Source organism: Notechis scutatus, chromosome 10, assembly GCF_049901735.1.
Source record: "Notechis scutatus isolate UNSWTSFEM ecotype Mainland chromosome 10, rNotScu1.2, whole genome shotgun sequence".
Classification (NCBI taxonomy): domain Eukaryota; kingdom Metazoa; phylum Chordata; class Lepidosauria; order Squamata; family Elapidae; genus Notechis; species Notechis scutatus.
The window spans coordinates 8,864,690-8,890,544 of record NC_142018.1 but is presented as its reverse complement, the minus strand read 5'-3'; the positions used below and the strand labels follow the sequence as shown (position 1 = coordinate 8,890,544).

Genomic DNA, 25,855 nt, shown 5'->3' with positions numbered 1-25,855 from the left:
CATTTCTGATTCCATATCTATCTAAGCCAGAGGTCTCCAAACTTGGCAACTTTAAGACTTATGAACTTCAACTCCCAGAATTCCTCAGCCAGCATGGTTTACTCTCTTGTAATCCCTTCCTCTGCACTCTCTCCTCTTTGGAGGGGATAGAAGAAAAAGGAACAGACATGGCCGGCTGAGGAATTCTGGGACTTGAAGTCCACAAGTCTTAAAAGTTGCCACGTTTGAGGACTCCCGGTCTAGGCCTTGAAGGCATTTAAACACAACGCTTTACAGTTGTGTTCCGTCTAACGGGTCCTTTTTGCCTTTGCCTCTCTAGAGTCCCGTTCCCATAGCAGAGCAAACTTTGTTCAGCGAGACGAGAGGACTCTCAAAATGCAAGAACACCTGAAGAAGAGGCTAAAAGACCGGCAGGCCACTGGACATACGAATAACAAGGCCAACAGCCCTCCTTCCTCACCTCACAAAGCCAACAGCTCCTCGTCTGGCACCAGCGTTCAGAACGGCTACGGAAAGGGGCAGCCAGGCACCGTAGGGCAAATCAAACAGAAGCATATAGGAAAAACCCGCGGAAGCCCCATCCCTTCAGCCGATTCAGGAATGGGAGGTACATAAAATTTGGAGGGTTTTTTTGGGGTGGGTGGGAAATGGGTGCATTTCAGTTGCACGTAAGCTTTGGAGCCATGGGGGAAGTAGGCTACCTGTGAATTGGTAAAATCAACAAGTCCATTTCCTCCGTGGGAAAGGAATAAAACGGCGATGTCTTCCTATATGGTGCCAGGAGAGGACTCTTATTTTCTCCCATCAACTGGGCGATGTGTCTATTCAGAAGATGAAATGCTTCACTGCTGGGTTAAAGTACCATGTTGTGAGAAGCAAAGGTATTATTAAGTGGGGGCACTGGAGTTCCCTGGGCCAAAGTCATCGGCAAAATATAATTGGGCCTGATTCACTGTCCTACAAACAGCCAGTTAGTTCTCCAGTGAAAGAAAAGAAAAAAAATATGCCATCCAGAAAGAAACACCCGTAATCATAGGTTCCTTTGTTTCGATTGGCTTATTCAGCCCTTTGCATTCTGAACTCTGAGCCACGGAAGTCTTAAGCAGAAAAGCGAACATAATATTATCTGGAAACATGCAAATCTTTCCCCTTTTCAGTCATTTAGCATTCCTAGTGTTGAAGCTTTAATCCTAATTAACAGATGCTTTGAAAGGTTCCCAGGGCAGGGAATGTAGCCTGTCCTTTGAGGAAACTTTGCTTATTATTTGTTTATGTTGTCTAATCTCAAAAATGGACCTCCCCCCTTTACGAAAGTTTTCTAACGAAAGAAAATGTTCTAAACTCTATTTCCGAAGTGAAGGAGAACTTGCTCTTTTTAAAATTGGCCAAAGGCCATGCAAGATATGTGCAAATTCTGGATGGCATCACGGGGCGAGTTAAAATGAAGCCTGTCCTGTTTTCCTCCTTTTGAGCAGACTTGCAGGTTTGGCAGATTCAGTGGTCAAAACAAATAAGGCCAGTGAACTTTGCTCAGCTTGTGTTTTGCTGCTTCCAACAACTTTTATCTGTTGGCACTGCAGTTGAAAAAACATTTGACTGGGGCTTTTTTTGTTCTGTTTCCCCTTCGCTTAATGTGTTGTTGTGGTTTTTTTTCCTCCTAGAATCTGACACAGAGTCTAGAAAATCTGAAGAACTCTTGAGCTTCAGTAAGCCTACGGTAAGTTGCAATAAACTAATCAAGGGCTGGGGACCTTCTAACCTCAAACCAAACAAAGATTTAAAGTTATATCAGATTTGGTTTTCAGTTCTGTATCTTAAATATTACAAGTGAAACATGTCTGTAACCTCTTTAACTGCACTAGGAGGACAAATTCATCCACGTGTATAGATGTTTAAATAAGTAAGAAGTGGGTGGAAAATAGAACTTGACTTAGCCTCTAAGTTCAAGTAGGAAAGGATGAGGACAGGAGAATACATGACGCCAGGAACATCCACAAGATGGCTCCAAAGGCAGCCTGGTGAAAGGAGCATCCTTTAGATCCAACCATGCCCTGTTATACCTTATACCCTATAGCAATAGCATTTAGGCTCATATAGCAATAACAATAGCACTTAGACTTATATACCACTTCATAGTGCTTTATAGTTTACGGTTTACAGAGTCAGCATGTTTTCCCTAACAATCTGGGTCCCTATTTTACCAACCTTGGAAGAGTGGAAGGCTGAGTCAACCTTGAGCCAGTCAGGATCAAACTTCAGGCTGTGGGCAGAATTAGCCTGCAACACTGCATTCTGACCACTGGGAGGGAGGGAAAGCAGTAGCTATAGCACTTAGACTTGTATACCGCTTTATAGTTCTTTACAGCCCCCTCTAAGCAGTTTACAGAGTCATCATATGTCCCCCGACAATCTGGGTCCTCATTTTAGCGACCTCAGAAGGGTGGAAGGCTGAGTCAACCTTGAGCCGGTCAGAATCGATCTTCTGGCAATGAGCTGAATTAACGTGCAATACTGCATTCTAACCACTACACAGCCATGTCTCCTTATATACCACCCCATAGCACATTACAGCACCGTGGGTGGCACTATCTTCTTACAATGTAGAAGCATTATTTGTATTCCCCCCCTCCCAACAATCTGTGACCTCAGAAGGATGGAAGGCTGTGTCAGCCTCGAGCCCCATTGGGATCGAACTCCAAGCTGTGGGCAGAGTTAGCCTGCAATACTGCACTTCACCACCAGGGCTCATGATGACGATGCACCAGACCCATCCAGTTGGGATGTAAAAGCACAGTGCAGCTGTCATCATTTTGGAGAAAGCAGCAAAACAACCACATACTGCATGCTTGTATTGTAAATGGTCACCGTCTTCCCTTTGCTTTTCAAAGGTCTCTGAGATAGAGGCGCGTTCAGCAGTTATTTCTTGGAATGCCCCAGCTGCAGCCCAGAATGAAGAAATGCAGAGTCCCGCTCCTGAAGCCTTTACTTTTGAAGTGGCAATCTCGAATAGCGGTAAAAATGGAAAATTTAAATCCCTTTACAGGTGAGTCCACTCTCATAATTGAATGGCGTAGCTTTCTTAGCTGGCAACTTGACAGCCAGTGTCAATCAGGGTTGCTTCCCAGCTTTGTTTCCGTAGAAATAATTGGAAAAGTTGAGCTTATATTTGTTTCCGCTGTTGAACCTTTGAGTGCCAAATCCCAGAAGTAAATTCTAAGATTAGCTTGCAGACCTAATTTTTATTCTCTGCCATCCTTTCTGATACCTAGTTTTGCAAGTTGCATTTGCTAGCTGATTTGTCATTGTAAGCATGTTTTTATTTTAGGATTTTCCCCTCTGCAAAAGGCAGAGGAGGATATTGTAGCTCATTATTTTGTTCTTGTTATGATCTAACGGTGTCTTCCCCCCGCCCCCCTCTACAGTGGTGAGGATGTCACTTTTACTCTATCTGAACTCCGACCAGCAACTGATTATCATGTCAGGTGAGCTTGGAATGCAAACGTTTATCAATAGCAAGACAATAAAACAAAGATCACAATGTTCGAAATTTGAAGGGGTTTATTTTGGGAGGGGGCTTCCATCAAGGGGTTCAGGGGACATGGAAATTGCACCAGTGCCAATAGAGGACTTTTGGGGGGGTTGTTTTTAAACCTTCTTATGGCCCTTATTGGAGAATGTTGGTGTCTGGGCTCCGGCAGTTACCCCCATTTAAATCATGGGTCTCTAGCCGAACTTCCAAAGCTTAAAGAAGATTTATTAGGAGTAAACATGCTGGCTCTGCCTGGGTGTAGCCGACTCTGAGACACATCATTCATTGTCACCCTTGACCCTGGTTTCCCCCCCACCCCCTGGGTGTATCATAATTCATATTCTCCAATGGGACACATCCATAGCCAAGATTCATCAGTCATGCTCTCCAGTTAGAATTTTGCGAGGCAGAAACTTCAGTCACCTAGTTACTATCTTTGAAAACTATTTATGGTATGCAGTTTCGGTTTTGCAAACGGCTGCACTGCTCCCTCCTCCCTTTCTTTTGGCAACTCTAAAAAGACCATAGAAATATTTTGTGAGTCGACAGTTGGATTTTGTTGTCAAATAAAATGAGGTATAACGGGTTTTGCCAGTTTAAGGCAGGTACAGTGGAACCTTGGGTCACAAACGCTTCTGACCACGACCAAATCGGGTGCCGACCGAGACTGGTCGCAGACACATCCTCGGGCGGCGTTCAAACACAGCCATGGCAATGTCCCCTTCCGTGCCCATTTTTTTTTTGTGCGTGCATGCACAGTCCGTCTCGCTTCCGATCATGACCAAATTGGGTTGCGACCGAAGTCCTGGAACGGATTACGGCCGTGACCTGAGGTTCCACTGTATTTGGGTCTTGAGAATGGGGAGAAAGGAATCTGGATATGTGGGTCTCTTCTAATGAATCTACCATAAGAGGGATTGATTCCAAATGGAAGTTCCTGAAATAGATGTGTCTCATAAGAGCCCCATGGTCTGTTCTTTTTCACAGAGCTCAATGTCATTGTACTGTATGTTGGTAGCTTCGCTTCCTGGGTTTATTTTGTTTCGTTGTATGTTTGGCATTAAATTAAATGAACAGAGTTGGAAATGACCTTGTAGGTCATCTAGTCCAACCCCCCCACCCAAGCAGGAGACCCTATACCAGTGGTGGCTAACCTTTTGGGGCTCCTGTGCCAATAATTGCATGCTCGCTTGCGTGCCAGCACCCAGAAGGCAATGCGTGCGGGTCCCCCCACGCCCCCTGTGCATGTGCGTGCAACCTCCCTGCGTCTCTGTGCATGCGTGCACGACCTCCCCGCACTGCATGTGTCTGTGCATGTGTGAGTGACTCCCCTGCGCTGCGCATCTCTGCGCATGCATGCACATCTCCCACACCCGCCCCTCCCACATGTGTGCCAGATACCCGACAATCAGCTGTCAGGCGGGCAGCGCGCATGCATGCGCAGTAAACCTGCTCTGGGTGAGGGCTCGTGTGCCGGCAGTAATGGCTCTGCATTCCACTCCCAACACACGTGCCATAGGTTCGCCACCGCAGCCCTACGCCATTTCTGACAGACGGCAGATTGCTGATCCTTCAGTTTACTGAATGCTCTTATATGCCCTCCTTTCCAAACGTTTCCCCATCTCCAACTGACCTTCAAAATGAACATATAACGAGGAATGATAGCAGAATCCAGAAAAAAACGGGATAAGACCTGAGGCGTTTGTTTTTATAGCTATATCTTTGTCTGTGTTGACTTCATGCAGAGTTTCAGCATTGGGTCATTCCACAAAGGAATCTGTTTCAGAGCTGGTGAGTTTTACCACCGAGAGTTGTGAACCAGATCCTCCAGCTGCACCAAAAGTAGTCAACAAAACCAAAAACAGCCTGACTTTACAGTGGAAGGTAAGAGCAAAGCCAAGCATGGATCCTAACCTCTGTGGGTGGGCCATAAATGAGTTTTCACAAGAAATAACAGATTTCTCCCCTCCCTCCTTGTAATGATCTTCCTTACCAAGTGACAACTTGCTTTGAACGCACTCCAGTGCCATTACACACAATTTTGTAGTGCTGGCACTGGGCAATAATTCAACATTGTTTTTGCTTTTTAAGCATGCCTGGAGGTGAGAGAGATGTAGGGCCTGAAGGCATTCTTGGAGATAAAGATTTCATTTGTTTATTAAATTGACATAGCCACCAACTCACGCATAGGAGACTCCAAGTACCATATAGTAAAATCCATTAAAAAACACAGATCAAGATTATTGGGGGTGTTGCTTAATGAGGCTATACAGGTAGTCCTCACCTTGCAGATAGTTCATTTAGTGACTGCTCCCTCCTCCTCTTCTTTCCCCTTGCAGAATGAAAGTCCATATAGAGAATGGAGGTGTGTTTTCTATAGGGATGAAGTAGTATGAAGTAATTTCCTCTCTAAATAACCTAACAACCTAACCTTCTTTTCTTTCTTTCTTTCACAGTCCTCCAATGACAATGGGTCCAAAATAACTAGCTACCTTTTAGAATGGGATGAGGTATGCTTCTTGTGTTTGATAAATTATTATAAATCACAATAATTCTGGTGTTCTGATCAAGGCATTGGTCTGCATTTGGATAAAATATTCAATGCAAATGCTGAGAGATGGCTGCAAACTTGTAACTTCAGAAGGAAGGTGCCTGCTTTCACTCCCAGCCAGTCCACTTTCCTGGGAGGCAAGAAACAGAATTTCCAAAACAGGTTTTCAGCACCTTTTGTGTTAAGATTTTGGGAGCTTAAGCTAGGATTTGGTAAGATTTCAGGTGGATGTTAAAAAAGCAAGGATGCCTTAAAAGGCTCGTATGAAGATCATAAATTTCTCAGAATTGTAAAGCAGCATGGGCAGCATCGATGGATAATAGCTAGTTGTAACATTGTCCATTTGATTCCTGTCAAGCTTAATTCATAATCTGGCTGTGTAAGCCTTAACCAAGGCAGTCTTGTGTCCCTATTACATTATATTATTAGACTGTAGCCTTTATTGTCATTATACATTATGTGCACAATGAAATTGGTTTAGCCTCCATATACGTGTTATATTCCTGGCTGTGGGTTTCTAATAAATACAGGTGTTTTTTTTTTTAAACAAAACAAAAACCAAAACCTTGCCCTAAAAGATTAGCACCAGAATGCTTTTATTACCAAAATGGTCGTTTACGTTGCTATTTAAAAAATAATATATTTTGGATTATAAAATAATGGCATTAAAATTGGCTTGTCAAGGAGAAATTGTATTAGATCATGGACTTTACTGCACTCTCTGGCTTAATTTTAATAAGAAGCGACTGGGCAGCCATCTGTCTGAAATGGCACATTGGCCCTCCCGATTGAGTAGTGGGATTAGGCTGCAAGACCTCCCAAGGGTTTCCCTCCAACTCCGTCATTGTGTTCTTCTTTGAAAAGGGGAAGACTGGAGCCTTCAAAGAGTGCTACTACGGCCATCTAAAGCAGCACAAAGTCACCAAGCTGTCCCCCTCGACCAAATACTCATTCAGACTAGCAGCCAAAAACGACATCGGCATGAGGTAAAAAGGGGGGGGCGGGAGGCGTGGTAAGTTCGCCATTTCCACAAGGACTTGTGTGACTCGGCTTCTTCCCTAACTGCACAATTGTTATTATTATTATTATTGGGTCTTCCCCAGTGGGTTCGGAGAGACGTTGGTCTGCTTCACCATCGGGGTTGTTCCGCCGCCGCCCCTCCCACCCCAGCTAAGTAAGGCCGGCGTGAACGGGTTGTCCCTAAAATGGGGGCCTCCCAGCGGCATTTCATCGGACGACTCTCTGACGTACATTTTAGAAATGGAAGAAGACGGTTCGGTGAGTAGCTTTTGAACCCAGAGCCTTGAGTAGCGGGGGGAGGGGGAGAGAAGACTTGGAAGAGAGCAGCTGCCCTCTTGGGGTGGATTCGGAGGTTACCTAGTGAATAATTGCTTTCTGTGCCAGTTTGCCCATCCCTGGAGGATCTGGCAGTCAGCGAATCCTTCTGAGAGTCATTTAACCTCAAAATGGTTGCTACTCAGAAGAAGGACAAACGCAGTAAACAGGAGGGTTGCATAATGCTTTGGATTCAGAGAAAAGCGGGGAGGGGGGAACTGCTTTGGATGTGACTGGAGGATATCTGACTGTTTATTAGGAATAATGTCTCTGTCGAGCATGGGAGGAGGTGGCTAAAAAAAAAACCCCATAAAAATATCGGAAAATTGTTGTTATTCCAGAAGTTTTAAGAAATCGTTTTTGGAAACGCGGAATCCACTTGTTTTGAGAAAGGCAATATTTTCTAATAATCATAGGATGAAGCAATTCGTATTAGTATAACAAAGCTTCTGGAATGTTTTGTAACATTGTTTTGTGTTACATTATGGGCTTATTAATAAACCAGTGACTATTGATAAATATATACACTGCTCAAATAAAGGGAACACTTAAACAACACAATGTAACTCCAAGTCAATCACACTTCTGTGAAATCAAACTGTCCACTTAGGTAGCAACAGTGATTGACACTCAATTTCACATGCTGTTGTGCAAATGGAATAGACAACAGGTGGAAAGCATAGGCAGTTAGCAAGACATCCCCAAGAAAGGAGTGGTTCTGCAGGTGGTGACCACAGACCACTTCTCAGTTCCTATGCTTTCTGGCTGATGGTTTGGTCACTTTTGAATGCTGGCGGTGCTGTCACTCTAGTGGTAGCATGAGATGGAGTCTACAACCCACACAAGTGACTCAGGTGGTGCAGCTCATCCAGGATGGCACATCAGTGCTAGCTGTGGCAAGAAGGTTTGCTGTGTCTGTCAGCGTAGTGTCCAGAGCATGGAGGCGCTGGCCAGTACATCAGGAGACGTGGAGGAGGCCGTAGGAGGGCAACAACCCAGCATCAGGACCGCTACCTCCACCTGTGTGCAAGGAGGGACAGGAGGAGCATTGCCAGAGTCCTGCAAAATGACCTCCAGAGGGCCACAAATGTGCATGTGGCTGCTCAAACGGTCAGAAACAGACTCCACGAGGGTGATATGAGGGCCTGATGTCCACAGGTGGGGGTTGTGCTTACAGCCCAACACCATGCAGGACGTTTGGCATTTGCCAGAGAATACCAAGATTAGCAAATTCGCCACTGGCACCCTGTGCTCTTCACAGATGAAAGCAGGTTCACACTGAGCACATGTGACAGACGTGACAGGTCTGGAGATGCTGTGGAGAACGTTCTGCTGCCTGCAACATCCTCCAGCATGACCAGTTTGGCAGTGGGTCAGTAATGGTGTGGGGTGGCATTTCTTTAGGGGGCTGCACAGCCCTCCATGTTCTCGCCAGAGGTAGCCTGACTGCCATTAGGTACCGAGATGAGATCCTCAGACCCCTTCTGAGACCATATGCTGGTGCGGTTCCTCCTAATGCAAGACAATGCTAGACCTCATGTGGCTAGAGTGTGACAGCAATTCCTGCAAGATGAAGGCATTGATGCTATGGACTGGCCCACCCGTTCCCCAGACCTGAATCCAATTGAGCACATCTGGGACATCATGTCTCACTCCATCCACCAATGCCAGGTTTTACTACAGACTGTCCAGGAGTTGGGGGATGCTTTAGTCCAGGTGTGGGAGGAGATCCCTCAGGAGACCATCCGCCACCTCATCAGGAGCATGCCCAGGCATTGTAGGGAGGTCATACAGGTACGTGGAGGCCACACACACTACTGAGCCTCATTTTGATTTGTTTTCAAGACATTACATCAAAGTTGGATCAGCCTGTAGTGTTTTTTTTCCACTTTAATTTTGAGTGTAACTTCAAATCCAGACCTCCATGGGTTGCTAAATTTGATTTCCATTGATAATTTTTGTGTGATTTTGTTGTCAGCAAAATGTAATGAACAAAGTATTTAATAAGAATATTTCATTCATTCAGATCTATGATGTCTGATTTTTGTGTTCCCTTTATTTTTTTGAGCAGTGTATATAAGGTAGATTTCCCTCTTCCCCCATCTTTGACGTGAATGCAGATTCTTTAACTGGGAACACAAATCCATTCTGAATAATTACTGGGATTGTTATTATTTTTTTTTTAAATTACAGTTGTCATGAATGTACACATTATATAATCCTTGGCTATAGGATGGAAACTTTACTAAGAAATATGTGAACTCTGGACGTGTTTTTTCTTTCTGCAGGATTATGGCTTCCAAGCAGGGTACAATGGAGATGAGCTTTCTTGCACTTTAAGTGATCTTAGAAGAAACACTGCCTATAAATTTAGGGTAGGTGCCAAATCCAACTGATGGACACATCCACGTGCTGAGAAACCCCTCATTCTTCCCCGAAAACTGCTCAGTAGTGACTTGTTCCTACAAACTTGGTGAAATATATAACCTCTAGGCTCTAGGAGAAGTTTAGATTTCCACTAAAGACCTTGGAAATTATTTGATTGAATCCTTCCTTGGTCCCCTCTAGTTCAATACTGAGAAACCTAAGTAGCAGCAACTTTTTAAGTTTTTTTTTTTTTTTTACAATTTCTAACTGGAGACACTGGGGATTGAATTTGAGATTTTCTTTACGCAAAGCTGATGTCGTTGACGTACGGCTCTTCTGTGAACCTCGCTACGCTCCCCAGTCTTCAGCTGTCCTTTATTAGCTTGCAAAATATCTTGTTCATTGATTGGAAGATCATGAAGATTCTCAAGTCTATAGAGTCCTTAGTGCTCTCTGACCTTGGTGGTTTGCTAGTGGATGTTGCGTTATCCAATGAGGTTGGACATGAGTACCGGCGACTAGACTAGAGCTGTAAGGGACCTTGAAGATCTTCTAGTCCAACCCCCTGCTCCTGCAGGAGACCCTGTACTATTTCAGATAGGTGATTTGTTCAGTCTTTTCTTAAAAACTTCCAGTAATGAAGCATCTACAACTTCTGAAGGCAAATGTTCCACTGGTTAATTGTCCTCACTCTTCGGAAGCTTCTCCTTAATTCCAAGTTGCTTCTCTCCTTGATCAATTTCCATCCATTGTTTCTTTTTCTTGCTTTCTGGTGCTTTGGAAAATAAATTGACCTCCTCTTCTTTGTGGCAGCCCTTCAAATACTGGAATTCCGAATAATGGAACAGTCGAATAATGAAATACCCACAAGCGAACAACCAGTCTCAGAAAGCACCAAGGACACCATAGTTCAACCCTGAGCTACAGAGATTCTCTTCCTTTGAATTCTTGGGTCTCCCAACTTCCCCTTTCACCACCAAATTCTGCAAATCTCCTGTGATAGCCCTTTCTGTTTACCTTGTGCTCAACTCCATAATTATTTTCATGTGTTATGAGGAGAGAGAGGTTATTCTACACGTACATATATTCTTAGAGTCGTGTGGAATTTCAGGCTTTTTTGTGGCCCCTATAGGCCAATAATATATGGATATCTAATGGAGGAAGGCATTTCAAAGGTGTTTTGTCGAAAAGCAACTGGACCTTGTTTTTTCCTTGAAGACAAAGACGCTTCTCATCCAAGAAACTGAAGAAGAACTGAAGGATGCGTCCTGGATGAGAAGCGAAACGTCTTCAAGTGAAAACACAGAAAATCCAGCTGCCTGGAAAATAAAACAAGTTAAAACTGAGTAGATGAATATATGGAGCAGTGGTGGCTAATCTTTGTGGGCTCCTGTGCCAAAAATTGCGAGCGCGCCTGCACTCGCGTGCCAGCACCCAAAATACAATGCGTGCCCCATGCCCCCTGTGCATGTGTTCACAATCCCCACTGTGCCTCACAGCTAATTTTCAGCTGGTTTGAGGCCTTTTGGCCTCCCAGAGGCTTGGAAAAAGCCTCTACAAGGCTTCTCAGACTGAATTATAGGCCCGTTTCGTCACGGGCCTATAATTCAGTCTGAGAAGCCTTGCAGAGGCTTTTTCCAACCTCTGGGAGGCCGAAAAAGGCCTCAAACCAACCGGGGAAAACAAAAATCAGCTGTGAGGTGTTCACATGCGCAGCAAGGTAAGTTTGCCTGCGGCTCACATGCCAGCACATGTGGCACGCGTGTCATAGATGTAGAGGAATAAGTTAAGATTGTTATAAAAGTAATAGATATAAGAAATAATGGCTTATAAAGAAAACGTGATTATTGTTATATTAGTAAGAAAAGTATTAATTATAATTGTTAGCACAAAATATATGTACCAAGTCGACACACTTTATTAATGAAAGATGGAATTATTGTAAATATAAAAAAGGAAAAGGAAATCCAGTTGCCTTTTGAAAAAATACCTTTGGCATGTTTTTTTTAATATGGGGAACAAAGAATCAAAACTTCCTCCCTTAAACGTCTATGGAGATTCTCGCTCTGATTTTTTTAAAACAATGAAAAACCACCTACACGTTTTTAACTTAAGTTTGTTCTCTTTTGCAATGGGACAGTTGTTTGCTCACAACACTGAAGGGAAAAGTGGGCCCAGTGAAGTTGTGGAGTATAGTACCTGCCCCGACAAGCCTGGACCACCTAGTAAACCAACTGTAAAGGGAAAAATCCATTCCCACAATGTGAAAGTGACTTGGGGTAAGAAAAACTTGATTCCTTTGTGGACGTTTTCCTTTGTTCCCTCCCCTCTGCTGCCCTGCCCAATCCTTAGCCGTATAAAATGGAAAGAGAGGGACTGCATTCACGTTGCATTTTTTTTCCTGGTTCTGTAGCACATTGCCAATGTTTTCAGAACTAATCTGAGGTCAAATAAAAGGCAGTGCATTGCTTTCTGTAGAGAAGAGCTAAATTAATCCTGCTCAACTAATAAAGCCTTCCTTTCCGAGCCCAGCTCTTCATTTGAAAATAGATAGAAGCATCGCTGAAGACAACCTTCCTTAATATATTTTTTTCAGCCCCGTGCAGTAATTGCAGCTAACTATCGTTGACTTTAAAACTTTGGTTTTCTTTCAAGTTTTGAACTGTTTCTGCATTTCTTCTTAAATTAGACCCACCAAAAGATACCGGAGGATCAGATGTTTCTTCGTATATCTTAGAAATTTCCGAAGCCTCTGCTGGTAAGCATCTGAATAATTCATTTCTCTGTATATTTTTTTTAAAAATGGAATCAATCACGCTTTGAATTGATCCGGGGGTTTTAAGGAGAAACTAGACAGCCACTTAACTGAAATAGTATAGGTTCCCCTGCTTGGGACTAGGGATCTTCCAGCTCCTGTTTATTCTATTCTATTCTATTCTATTCTATTCTATTCTATTCTATTCTATTCTATTCTATTCTATTCTATTCTATTCTATTCTATTCTATTCTATTCTATTCTATTCTATTCTTATTCCATTCTCCATTGCCCGTTCTCTTCTACTCTACTCTACTCTACTCTACCCTACCCTACCCTACCCTACCCTACCCTACCCTACCCTACCCTACCCTACCCTACCCTACTCTACTCTACTCTACTCTACTCTACTCTAATCCCTATCCTTATCCCTATCCCTGCATTTTAAACACTGTGCCACACTGAGCTGTGGTGGCGCAGTGGTTAGAATGCCGTATTGCAGACTAATTCTGCCAACCGCCAGCAGTTTGAGTCTCACCGGTTTCAAGTTTGACTCAGCCTTACATCCTTCTGAGGGTTGGTAAAATGAGGACCCAGCTTGTTGGGGGAATAGGCTGATTCTGTAAATTGCTGTAAAGCACCGTGAAGCGGTCTATAAGTCTAAGCGCTATTGCATTGATCATTAATTACTGTTAACGATAACTACTACACCCCATTGTCTTCGTGGTATTGGCTTTAAGCCTTTATAAAAAAAAAAACCCACATTACTGCAGATTCTTGTAACTTGGGATTGGCCATTTCTCCCTGGGAAGAGGCATCATCTTCCCCAGTTCATGTCTTTTTAAAGGTTGGGGGAGGGGGGGAGGGAGACATTGCATGAGAGAGAATAGCCAGGATTAATTTTTTTGTAGCGTTCATCTGTCTCTTCTGCAATGTGGCCAAGAGGCATTCTTAGTCCCGCATTCTCCTGGGAATGGGTTGCGAACGGATCTTTCTTTTTTCCTTGTAGGCAGTAAATGGGAAACCGCCTATAAAGGTTCCACGAGAGAACACATATGTACCCACCTCAAGCCTGGCGTTTGCTACAGGCTGAAGGTTTCCTGCGTTGGCAGAGGGGGACAGAGTCAGGTGAGGGGGAAGACAAATACGTCTTGGGGAAAAAGAAAAATACAAGCCGAGTTTATGTTTTGCATTTCTAAGGTATAAGTTGCACGTTGTCCTTCTTAAGATTGTGCTGTGGTTGGAATTTGGAAGGAGGAGAATGCAAGGATTTTCATACCTAAGATAGTGGAATATAACAAATCTTGTGTGTCCTTGCCAGTTAACTGCTGTATTTGTTTTATAGTAGCCCTTGACTTACAAACAGTTCATTTAGTGACCATTTGAAGTTACAAGAGCATTGAAAAAGGTTTTTCACATTTATGACTGTTGCAGCATCCCCCATGGTCACCTGATCAAAATTCAGATGCTTGGCAACTTGACTCGCATTTATGGCGGTTGCAGTGTCCTTGGGGTCATGTGACCCTCTTTTACAACCTGTTTGACAGGCAGAGTCAATGGGGGGATCCAGGTTGAGTTTAAGAACCATGTTACTAACTTGTAACAACTGCAGTGGTTCACTTAACAACGGTGGCAAGGTCGTAAAATGAGCAAAGTTCATTTAATTAAATGCCTGACTTAGTCATAGAAATTTTGGGCTCAATTGAGGCCATAAGTTGAGGACTACCTGTATTTTGTATTTATTTGGGATGTGGCTTTTTTTTCTTTTCTTTTTTTGAGTTGGGTGGCCCCCTGCACTTTTAACTAAATCAGCAAGTAACTTGTGATTTCTTCTTTTAGCCGTCTGATATACTCACTGTCCAGACCTCAGCTGTTCCCCCTGGGCCCTGTCATCCTCCGTGCCTGTCTGGCAAAGCCAAGCCTAAGGAAATTACTCTGCAGTGGGGTAAGGTCCCAAATCGTAAGAAAACAAGAGTATAAAAATATATAAGTTCAATAATTCAATTCGAATAAAATCACTGCGTAACGCAGAAGTGGTGCAGTAACTTCCCCCATAGTCCCATCCAACCAACCCAGAGAGTTATGGGGGTTGTAGTTGTCGTTGAACACCACTTCAGAATATACAGTTTTTCCCACCCTGGAAACAAAATTGCCTCAATAATTCCTGTATTTTCCATCTCTCCAATAAATCGGAGAGTAGATGCAGCCCATTATATCGTAAGAGCGATATTTTTTTGTCCCCAGAGGTTTTAGAACACGGTGAAATCCTACAGTTCGGGGGAATGTTGGAAAGGCCCAATCAATTTTAAGTGGTGCTCTAAACAGCCACAAAAATCAAACAGGCCCATTGATAAGTATTACAAAAAAATAAAACAGATTAAAGGGCATAGCTCTTTTTTTCCTCTGGAATTGCTACAAGACTGGTTGAGCAGTGAGGCAGGGAGTGGAGCCAAAGGTATGGTGTAGAGCAGGGGTGGGCAACTATGGCCCTTTTATGAATTATGGACTTCAACTCCCAGAATTCCTGAGCAAGCCATGCTTGCTCAGGAATTCTGGGAGTTGAAGTCCATAATTCATAAAAGGGCCATAGTTGCCCACCCCTGGTGTAGAGGCATCTCTGGGGCTGTGCCTTGAAACGGGGGGGTCATTTGTCCCCTCATGATTTTCTTCTTCTTCCGTGTTATTGATGACTGCTGGAAAAAAAAAACAGCAGAGCAGCAACAAACAAAAGATAAGGCCAAATTAATCCCCTCTCTGTTCCATGATTAAATACAGTCTTCCTCATCGTTTTGCATAAGAATATGTCAACTTTGCAGATTCGGGAGGACAACAGTTGATCAGATAGGCCAAGAGATCTTGGATTAGATTTAGTTAAGAAACATGGTTGATGGGGAATCTTCTTCAAAACAGACTTGGACACTTCTTTGTCCACCACCACGAGGAAAGAGAGAAGATGGGAGGGAGAAAAACCAACCTGGAAAGGCCAAACGTTCTTAGCCTTTTCTGATTTTCAGAGCATGGGGTTAGAAAGCACCTGAGGGTTCATCATCTCCCAGCTGAGTGCAGATCCATTACGGTAGTGCAGGGCTGTCAAACTCTCAAGGCCCTTGGGCTGGATTTGGCTTGTGATGTGGTTGGATTCTGCCTGTGGGCCAGGGGTGGGATGCAAATATTTTTACTACCGGTTTTGTGGGCGTGGCTAGGTGGACGTGGCCATGTGACTGGGTGGGCGTGGTTTTTTTGGCAGCAACCTTCCCCCCCCCCCCAGCCTCTCCCGTGTGCCCCCTTTTTGCCTCCTGGGCCTTAGGGAAGCCGCCTGGGCGAAGCAGTCAGACAGCGAGGGGGAGCCCAGCATAGCTGATAGTCGGAACAGCCGATCATCGGGAGGGGAGGAAAAAGAGGAGATATCAGTTCGGCCAAACGGTAGCATTTTTTTACTACCGGTTTGCCCCAACTGGGCCAAACTAGTAGAATACCACCACTGTGTGGGGCCGTCCTGGAAAATGGAAGGGGCTGGTGCACATTGCTTGAGCCCGGTCTACCCAGTGCAAAGAGGAAACATGCCAGCAGTTTGGGGAGTGGTGTCAAGCTGGCCACGCCCACCCTGTTGGTCACACCCACCCAGTTGGCCACGCCCACCCGATCCCCCGAGGTCAGCCACATCCCTGAGTCGGCCCTCAATGAGGGTTGTGAGTTTGACACAACCCTGCAGTAGTGTTTTCCAAACTTGGCAACTTTAAAGCTGTGTAACTCCCAGAATTTCCCAACCGGCAACATTAGAGCTTCTTTTACAGATGACCCCCGTGAAGTGAAACAACAAATCGGTGGCACCTCCGGACTGAACTTTTCATAGAAGAAGCCAATGTGGTGAAGCATCCTCTAGACCAGGGATCTCCCACCTTGGCCACTTTAAGACTTGTGGACTTCAACTCCTAGAATTCCTCCTCCAGTCATGTTAGCTCAGGAATTCTGGGAGTTGAAGCCCACAAGTCTTAAACTTGCCAAGTTTGAAGACCCTTGCCTTAGAAAGAGCGATGAGAAGAACAATAAAGATGATAAGGCTAAATCTTATGATGAATGACTAAGACAGCGGTCCCCAAACTTGGTAACTTTAAGACTTGTGGACTTCAACTCCCAGAATTCTCCAACCAACCAGATCTCAAAGTCGCCAAGTTTGGAGACCTCTGCTGTTAGAAGTGTTTTGTTCACGGTCTTGTCCTGTTTTGCAGATCCTCCTTCCGTCAATGGGGGCTCAGAGATATCGGAATACCTACTAGAAGTGGCCAACAGCGACCAAGAAGAACACCGGCAAGCCTACCGTGGCCAAGCTTTGGAATGCACCGTGAATGGACTTCTTCCTGGGAGGACATACTGCTTCTGGATACGGGCAGCCAACAAAGCAGGGGTATGCCTTTGGGGTCTTGCTAGAGAATAATCCGTTGGTTTAAAGCAATGGTTTTCAAACGTGGCAACTTCCAAGGTGGGTGGACATCAATTGCCTGAAGTCAGGGTTCCAGCAGTCGCTCTAATTAAATCATGACTCTCCAGCCAAGCTTCAATAAACTTCAGTAAACTTTATTAGAGGCGACATACTGGCCCTGCCCTGTATGAAGCCAACTCTGGCATACGTCATTTACAGTCCCCTGTGACCCTGTTTCTCCCCTCCCCCCCCCCAGGTGTCTCATAAACCAGATTCTCCAATTGAGCCCGTTCACAGGCTGGGTGTCATCGAGGGCAAAAGCTCTAGGATTTTAATTAAAAATTTTTAAAGATAAGAATTGGAATGTACATTCGCTTTCAAACTGCTGCACTGCTCCTCCAAATTTCCTTCCTCTCCGCTCACCCCCCCTCCCCCTTTTTAATGGCAACTACTAAAACAGGCATAGAAATGTTTTATGAGTCGACACCTGATGGCCCAGTTAGTTGGGGAGTTCTAGGCATTGAAGTCCGGTCCATCTTAAAGTTGCCAAGTTTGAAAAAGCCTGTTCTGACCCAAAACCCTTTTCCAATAAAACAAAGAACGAACCAAAGGGAACATAAACCTTTTAATAAGCACGAGCCTCGCCAAAACTGTGCGAGGCTGCCAAGAATAACAGATAAGAAATATTTTACAACACAAGGGTCTTCAAATGCCAACTTAAGATACTGCAATGTCCACGAGGCTGGAGTTTCAAAACGTCTTTGCCTTCTGCAAAGAAGATTAGTTTCAGAGCTGGCTTTTATCTTCTTGAGGAAGGGGCCATTACCTTGCAACCTTACTCCCGAGTTGCCCATGGTGTTGTAGCTGCTCTCTCCTACGAGCAACCCTGCGCGCACACGCACTTGGTACAGGCTCCTCGGGAACCTCCTCATCGCTGCTGCCAGACCCCACAATCTCTGAAGGCAGCAGTCCACTCCCTAATGGTCCTGGCCCCTCATCTGAGTCCTCGCTCTCCTCAGCCGTCCACACCTGCTGCCAGCTAACCACAGGAAAGAGCCTGGTTTGAAGCATCTGCTGGTACAACACTTGTAGACTGTTCAGGAACAACTCAAGTCTTGAACTCTGAATAGCTGGGTGGAAGTAGGCAGCTGTATGCTTTTTGCAAACATTTTCATTAGAATCCTGGAGAAATTTGAAAGCTTCTCAGGGAAGGAGAGGCTGAGCCTGACCCGATGGAGAAGACTTGCATCCTTGGTCTACTGCAATCAAGGAACTATTCCGCATTCTGTTTTCCCTGAGAAAGCAGGAAATTTTAGCTCCTGCAAAGGAGAAAGAAAGTCAGTGGGAGAGAAAGATTAGCTTCTTGGGTCCTCTCCCCTCCACCCCCCCTTTCCAGTGGTGGGTTGCTGCGTGGCCACGTGGGTTTGGGCAAACCCTTAGTTGTGATCACTGGCTGGGCCTGCCCACCCGTCCTTGTGCTATTCTTTTTATATCTAAATAAGTTTCTGGCTCATTCCCCCCCCCACTCACATTGCCCAGCTGAGTTCCATGCCGTCCCTGCTGGACTCAACGGAGCTGCCTGAGTGGATTAGCTGCATGTTTGAAGCTCCATTTCAGTCCCAAAGGGGCGCATGTGTGAGTGAAGCACGCATGCGTGGGCGCTCACAACCAGCGAACCAGCTGTGAACGTAAGTGCAGCCCGCCTCTGCCCCCTTTCCCAACAGCTTTTGGATGAGGGAAGAAAAAGGCACGAAGGTTGGGTCTTTCTGGAACGAGCATTCCTCAGATAGTGATTACATTAGGATCCTTAGAGTTGATCAGGGACGTTCCTTAGTAGTTTTCATCTGGATGGGCTTAAAGGTTTCTTCCTGAAGCACAAGGTCAGAGGCGCCCAGCAGGAAGAAGCACTTAGAATGATCAGATTTGGGGCTCTGCAGATAATAAACTATTTGGACTGATGGGAATTGCAGATAAAGGCGTATTCCTTTGACCTAACACCTTCAAATGTTATTGGAGCAGAACAAGATTAGGCACGGACTGTGAAACTGGTATATGGACTGAGTCTAAATCAAGGCCAGAAACTAAGCTTGGTGGGTTTGTTGGAGACTTGGAGACCCTTTTTGTTCACCAAACCTAAAGTATCTGTTGGGGAGCCAGTGATGTTGTAATGGTGGAGGTTCTTCGATATGCATTGACTTGGTCCATCGCTCAGCATTTTTATAATTTTAAGGTATTTTTCCCCCTGCAGCTCGGACCTTACTCAGAAAAGGCAGAGATCTCTACAGCTCCAGGGCCCCCCGATCCATGTTCCACCCCCCTCTTAATGTGCAAAACTGCTACGTGTGTAGTAGCTACATGGGAGGTAGGTGGTTTTTCTCTCCCCCCCCACCCTTTCCTTCTGTATAAATGCAATAAATAAGTTTTTTATTGGAAGAATATCCTATAAATCAGAAACTGACTCTACAGAATGTCTGGGGTTGACCAGGTATGTGGCATGCTTTTGGAATATTCCAGAGCTTTTTTTTTCTTTTCGTTTTTTCCATGTTGGGGTGCACTGAAGTGCTCTTGCGGTGAAAGGATTTGCCAGTGACATCACTGTTGCTAGGTGGAACACCCAATTGGGGGCTCCTTTTGCATCCCTGTGAGGTTGCCTGCTGAAGTGGTACCCATTTATCTAGTTGCAGTCGCCCGCTTTCAAACTGCTGGATCGGCAGGAGCTGAAGTATGTGTGACGGGAACTCACCCAGCCCTCTGGCAGCAACAGGTCTCAAACGCGAGCCTGACGATTATCAACCCAGCATTCTAGCCTCGTGAGCCACCGCACTCTTAAAAAATAAAATAAATTCCACAGCTACGATTTTGGGAGCAAGACCTACTTCCTCTTTTAGCCTCTCTTAGCATCCCTTCTTAACTGCCACACCACATCATAACACTTCTGAATGACGTCTGTGATATTTCTTACTCCTTGGTGGATTTGTGATCCTTAGGAATGTCCCCAAAGGGCAGGATTATGACTTAGGGCTTGCTAGCTTCGCATTTTCTAGGTACTTAAGGCAGTAGATATAATAATTTTAAGTGAAGCTGCAAACTGCAAAATAGCTACTAAGTGGATTGAACAGGGTAGAATACACCCCAAAATTGACTTTACTAGAGGAGAGAACCACCAGACATTTGGTCTTCAGGGCCAAATACAATGATCAGCCTATTTATTTATGTCCCAAGAGAGATCCTGGAAGTCCTTTTTAAACCCTAGATAGGGCCTCTCTGAAAGACAGGGGCGTGCTTCTAGCTTCTTCTAGCAGGCCCTCTTTCGCAGAATGTTTGAATTCCAACCCCACATCAATAAACAAAAGTGCCATAGCAATCTTTTGTGAAGTTCATCTGCAGTTTACAAATGCAAAATGCTAACTTCTCAACCTTTTCTTTCTTCTAACCTCTCCCAAGAGCCCACCATGCAATGGGGCAGAAGTTAGTGAATACAGACTAGAATGGGGGCAGATGGAAGGATCTATGCATATCGTCTACACCGGCCCTCTGCTGTGCTACGAAGTGAAGGGGCTCTCCCCTGCAACTACTTACTATTGCAGAGTACAGGTACGTGTAGATTTGGGAAGCAGCAATTCCCCCCCCCCCCCCTTAATTTTTAAAACTTCACATTATGTTTAGACCCTCAGCTATATTTCGTGATGAAAATAAATTGAATTTTTTTCAGTGCTGGTGGGAGTCTGAAACTTCTCAACTGATTCACTGCTGTGCAAAAATAAAATAAAATGGATATTCTTGTTTTTACCATAGCGCATGCTTGGAATAATGGATTTCTTGGAACATAATGTGGCTGAATTCCATATTTTGAAGAATGTCTATGGAGATTCTCAGTCATCCAGGACATGGTTGTCCCAAAGGTGCAACTGGAGTTTCTTATTATTCTCTGAAGACCTTTTGCTTCTCTCCAAGAAGTTTCTTCCATTCTGACTGAACGGTGGGAAATGAAGGATTTATAGGAGAACTGGCCACACCCGCAGAACCAGTTAGTGGTCCCTGCGATCTAAAGTTATGAGTTTGGTGGTCCCTCTGAGGTCCAAAAGGTTGGCGATCCCTGATCCTGAGGACACAGATAAACCTCCAAGTGGCCTCAATGTCTCTCTAAACAGAATGCAAATGACCAGCTGTCTTGCAAGGAGCATAAATCCTTCCATTCCCCACCATCCAGTCAGAACTGAATAAGCTTCTTGAATGAGAAGTGAAATGTCTTCAAAGAAAAACAAAGAAGTCCACTTGCCTCTTGACAAAGCACTTTTGGGACATATTTTGAAGAATAATTTCTGAAGGTCCACCAAACCATAGTTATAAAGTCAGAGTTGACTTCTAGTGGTTTCATGAATATATTCAGGTGAAGTTTTTGGCAATGTCTTCTGGGATATTTTTTTGAAGTCACTTTCACCTATAGCGTTGGGATTTTCTGATAGTCCTATTTTTTTCTGTACTTTTTTTATTTTAACCTGCAACATATCCTGTCAAAAACCAATCAGATGCTGCCATCTTGTGTAGCAAAAACATATTGTTATTACTTTTACTATTACAGAATAGGAACATTTAAGAGAAAAGTGTCTTAAGTCAAAGAGGAATTCGGTACATCAGTTTGTTCATAAAACTCCAAGGCGTTGAAAAACAATGTTTTTCAAAGTACTGTTATATTTTCAGATCTCTTCTGCAGTAGTCTTAGTAGGATTGGAAAACAATGGAAAACTTCTTTCAGTTGGACTTTTTTCCACTGGTTCTGGTGTGAAGTTAATGCCACCCAATGTCTCTATTCCAATTCAGAGTTAAATAACGCTTAAATATTGAGTATTAGGATAAAAATAGTGATTTGTATTTCTTAACTTCTATAGACAATCATGAAATCTCAGTAATATTTCTTCTTTTTATAGCCTAGATCCAACCTTAGCAAATTTAAGACGTGGGTTTCAACTCCCAGAATACTCTAGAAGCTGACGGCTTTTGCAGAATTCTGGGAGTTGAAGTCCACATGTCTTCAAAATTGCCGAGATTTTTTTTTAAAATAAATTTTATTGATTTTACAAAATTAAAACAGACCAACAACACATACATAAATGTAAGAGAGAAAAAGAAAAGAAGAAAGGAAAAAGAAAATAGAAAGAAAAAGATAGAAAACAACTAAAAACATTGCTGAGATTGAGTAAACTCTGGCCTAGATCAATCTCAGTTGGTCATGCTTGGCTAGGAAAATGGCCCTTCTAGCCAGTTGATTGAATTCCTTTCCAGGATGATTGTTCTTACAATTATTAGTCTGGTTATTTAAGATTAAAAGCACATCCAGGGGTGCCCATGTTTGCTAGGCTGGGATTAGGGGGATTAAAATAGAAATCAACCTACAAAGGAGGAGAAATGTTCTGAGAGCGAGAGCAATCAACCCATGGAACAGAAGTTGCCTTCAGAAGTTGTGGGAGCTTCATCACTTGATACCTTCAAGAAGAGACTGGAGTGCCATTTGTCAGAAATGATGTAGGGTCTCCTGCTTGGGCTGGGGGTTGGACTAGATGACCCTTCCAACTCTGTTAATCTGTTAAAATAAATCCAAAACATCTGGAGAACATTGTGTTGAGGAGCCTAGATATGCAGATGCTTGAGACTTCATACTATGTAAGGCCCAGACTCTCTCCCCTTCAGATGATAAGAATGAACTTTTGAAAACTGGGTATTTCAAAAGGAATTCTTTATTGAAAAGGAAGATACCCAGATGATGTTCAAAGCAGGGTCTAATATCCCTCCAGGCACGCAGTTTAGATAAAGGGAGTTAGAACCCCTCCCCTTAGTCCGATGTGGATTTCGTCAGTACAAAGAAGCAACATGTTAATTCCCCTACCCCTTTTTTTTCTGGGAATGTAGTTGAGAAGAGCTTCCTAGGAAGTTTCTTTCGGAGCTGGAATTTTTATGGCCCCTTCTCCTCTTGCTGTCTCTCCAAGAGGTGACAAGTTTCCAGGCACCTGGGCTCCAGTCCCCAGTTGTATATCATGTGCAAGTTATACAGATTCAATACAAGAATTTAAGATACTCGGGTTACATCAAAAAAGGATTACTTGTATCAACCTCCTCTTCTTCTTCCATTGAAGAATGGCAGACACACGGATCTGACACACTTGTTCTTCACGCTCTTCTCTCCTGTGTGTGTTTTTTTAGGCCGTGAATCTGGCTGGTCCCGGGCTATTTGGGGAAATCAGCACAGTGACCACGCCGGCTTCGGTGCCAGCTGCGGTGGCTGTATTGAACTTGCTCGAAGAAGACCAGTTGGAAGGTCCTCTTCCCCTCTCCACGTGCCTTGCTCTTCACTGGGAGGAGCCTTGCTGCCATGGGGCAGAGATCATTGGCTACCACATAGAGTATGGGGAGAAGCAGGTCTTAACGGTCAACAAAGCCACAAGCCATGTTCTGGAGAACCTGCAACCCGACACTTTCTACAGGTGATTGGCGATTTATGATCCTAGCAAGGGGGCCCCGGCTTGTTGTCTGAAGACCTTTATTTAGTAAATTGGCATGCTCTGCCCACCTCACTGTCACTCTGGGTGGCACATAATGTCTTTACAGGAAATCCTCAATTTGCAACACTTTGTTTAGTGGCCGTTCAAAGCTAAAAACGGCACTGAAAAAATGTAAGACCGGTTTTCATGCTTGTCTGCCGTTTACAGCGTCTCCATGGTCTGTAGTCACACAATTACAGACCCCCACGATCACGGTCACATGCTCAAAAATCAGATGCTTGGCAACTGACTCATGTTTATGACAGTTGCCGTGTCCCGGGGCCATGCGGTCACTCCCCTGGGGCGACCTTCTGACAAGCGAACTCAACAGGGAAAACCAGATTCCTTTCCTGACCATGTTACTAGCTTAACAGCTTTGGAGATTCCCTTCAACCGCTTTGCAAAATAGGTCGTAAATGGGGCAAAAGTCATTTAACAACGGTCGCACTTAGTTCAGAAGTACTGGATTCAGTTGCGGCCTAAGGCCAAGGACTGCCTTTAAATTATTTACATTTAATTAAATTAAACCATAAATTAAATGTATGAATCTTGACTCTTGATGAATGTATCTTTTCTTTTATGTACACTGAGAGCTTCTGCACCAGAGACAAATTCCTTGTGTGTTCAATCACACTTGGCCAATAAAGAGTTCTATTCTAATTCTAATTCTAATTCTAATTCTATTCTATTCTATTCTATTCTATTCTATTCTATTCTATTCTATTCTATTCTATTCTATTCATTTCTATTCTACTCTATTCTATTCATTTCTATTCTATTCTACTCTACTCTACTCTACTCTACTATTCCTATTCCTATTCTATTCTTATTCCATTCTTAATCCATTTTCCATTCTATTCTTATCCCATTCTCCATTCTAATCTTATTCCATTCTATTCTACTCTACTCTAAACTTACTCTAGAGCAAAGATTCATTCATTTAGTCCCTCCATGTCTATAGCCTTCCTCTCCTACAAGTATTCTCCTCTTCTCCTAACATCAACTTTTTATCTGTTTCCCTCCCCGATAGAATCCGAATTCAGGCCTTCAACAGCCTTGGGACTGGCCCTTTCAGCCCATCCATTAAAGCGAAAACCAAGCCTTTACCTCCAGATCCTCCACACCTGGAGTGCGTGGTCTTCAGTTACCAGAGCCTTAAGCTGAAGTGGGGGGAAGGTCCTAGCAGAGCTTTGATCGCCAATCCCACCCAGTTCAATTTACAGATGGAAGACCGGCTGGGCAGGTGAGACCAGATTTGGGAATACCTTGGCCTCTTTGTCTCTGGGCTCAGGCTATGGAGGGGGAAGAGTTTCCTTGAAGTGGCAGTTTCTCAAGATTTAGAGAAACAATAAATGTACCCAAATCTGCAAGACACGGAGAACCAATGGAAAAAACCGCCCTCTTCTTTATTGGAGGCATGATGGGATTCTGCCGGTTCGACCCAATAATAAAATATCCTCCCGTTCAGCCAAACCAGTAGTAAAAAACAAACAAAAAACATCTGAACCAGCATTTCTTTTCTTTCTTTTTCTTCCTGACAATCAGCTGTGCTGGGATCCTGCTCGCTGTCTTACTGCTTCGCCCAGGAAGTTTCCCTGAGGCCCAGGAGCCCCCCTACCCCCCCCCAAAAAAAACCCCAGTGCAGGGGTGTGTGTGCTGCAGAAAAGGAGAAGCCACGCCCACCCAGTCCCATGGCCACTCCCACCTAGCAAACTCCCACAGAACCGGTAGTAAAAAATATTTGCACCCCACTCCTGATCTGAGGTCTCCAAACTGGGCGACTTTTAAGACTTGTGGACTTCAACTCCCAGAATTCTCTGGCTGGAGAATTCTGGGAGTTGAAGTCCACAAGTCTTAAAAGTCGCCAAGTTTGGGGACCCTGTTCTTTATCTTCAGTGTCCTTTGGAGCAGTGGTCCCCAACCTTTTTGTACCAGGGACCGGTTTCAAGCAGAAACATTTTTTCAAGGACCGGGGGAAGAGAGAGAGAAGAATCGAGTTTGGTAGTTTGCTTGCAGACGTTTCATTACCTGACTAGGTAACATCTGATGTTGTTACCTAGTCGGGTAATAAAACGTCTGCCAGCAAACCACCAAGTTCAGGGAGCGCCTCGGCCCTGCCTCCCTCAGCCCCATCCCTCAGGTGTCTCCCTCCCTCCCTCCTCAGGTGTCTGCCTCGCCCTCTCTCAGTCACTCTATCGCTCCTCCAGCAGCCCAGAAGCCGGGGGGTGGCTTTTCCTGTCGCCACAGCTTCCCGGCGCCCGTTTCACCACACCCGCCCAGCCCGCTCACATGTTCAATCCACAGTGCTCGTTACCTGCCTGCCTTCTTCGCTTTCGGAGCAGCCTCGGCTGATAAAAAGAGG

At 44.4% G+C, this 25,855-nt stretch overlaps 2 protein-coding genes across 4 annotated transcripts in view; both read left to right on the top strand.

Moving 5' to 3' along the window:
* Window positions 1–25,855, top strand: part of CYSLTR1 (cysteinyl leukotriene receptor 1) — a 650,975-nt gene that overhangs the window by 116,137 nt on the left and 508,983 nt on the right. The gene's annotated exons all lie outside the window — the stretch shown is intronic.
* The window catches only part of LOC113416597 (fibronectin type-III domain-containing protein 3A-like), a 71,521-nt gene that overhangs the window by 36,394 nt on the left and 9,272 nt on the right, over window positions 1–25,855 (top strand). For all 3 annotated transcript variants that reach the window (XM_087972052.1, XM_087972053.1, XM_087972054.1), the window contains 18 exons: window positions 320–607; window positions 1,662–1,717; window positions 2,889–3,043; window positions 3,423–3,482; window positions 5,275–5,413; window positions 5,986–6,039; window positions 6,945–7,066; window positions 7,184–7,358; window positions 9,704–9,790; window positions 11,923–12,061; window positions 12,472–12,540; window positions 13,547–13,665; window positions 14,377–14,482; window positions 16,767–16,942; window positions 19,206–19,319; window positions 20,402–20,551; window positions 23,156–23,436; window positions 24,524–24,736. In XM_087972052.1, the coding sequence (XP_087828178.1) occupies window positions 320–607; window positions 1,662–1,717; window positions 2,889–3,043; window positions 3,423–3,482; window positions 5,275–5,413; window positions 5,986–6,039; window positions 6,945–7,066; window positions 7,184–7,358; window positions 9,704–9,790; window positions 11,923–12,061; window positions 12,472–12,540; window positions 13,547–13,665; window positions 14,377–14,482; window positions 16,767–16,942; window positions 19,206–19,319; window positions 20,402–20,551; window positions 23,156–23,436; window positions 24,524–24,736 (2,503 nt within the window). The remainder of the gene's footprint in view (window positions 1–319; window positions 608–1,661; window positions 1,718–2,888; window positions 3,044–3,422; window positions 3,483–5,274; window positions 5,414–5,985; window positions 6,040–6,944; window positions 7,067–7,183; window positions 7,359–9,703; window positions 9,791–11,922; window positions 12,062–12,471; window positions 12,541–13,546; window positions 13,666–14,376; window positions 14,483–16,766; window positions 16,943–19,205; window positions 19,320–20,401; window positions 20,552–23,155; window positions 23,437–24,523; window positions 24,737–25,855) is intronic.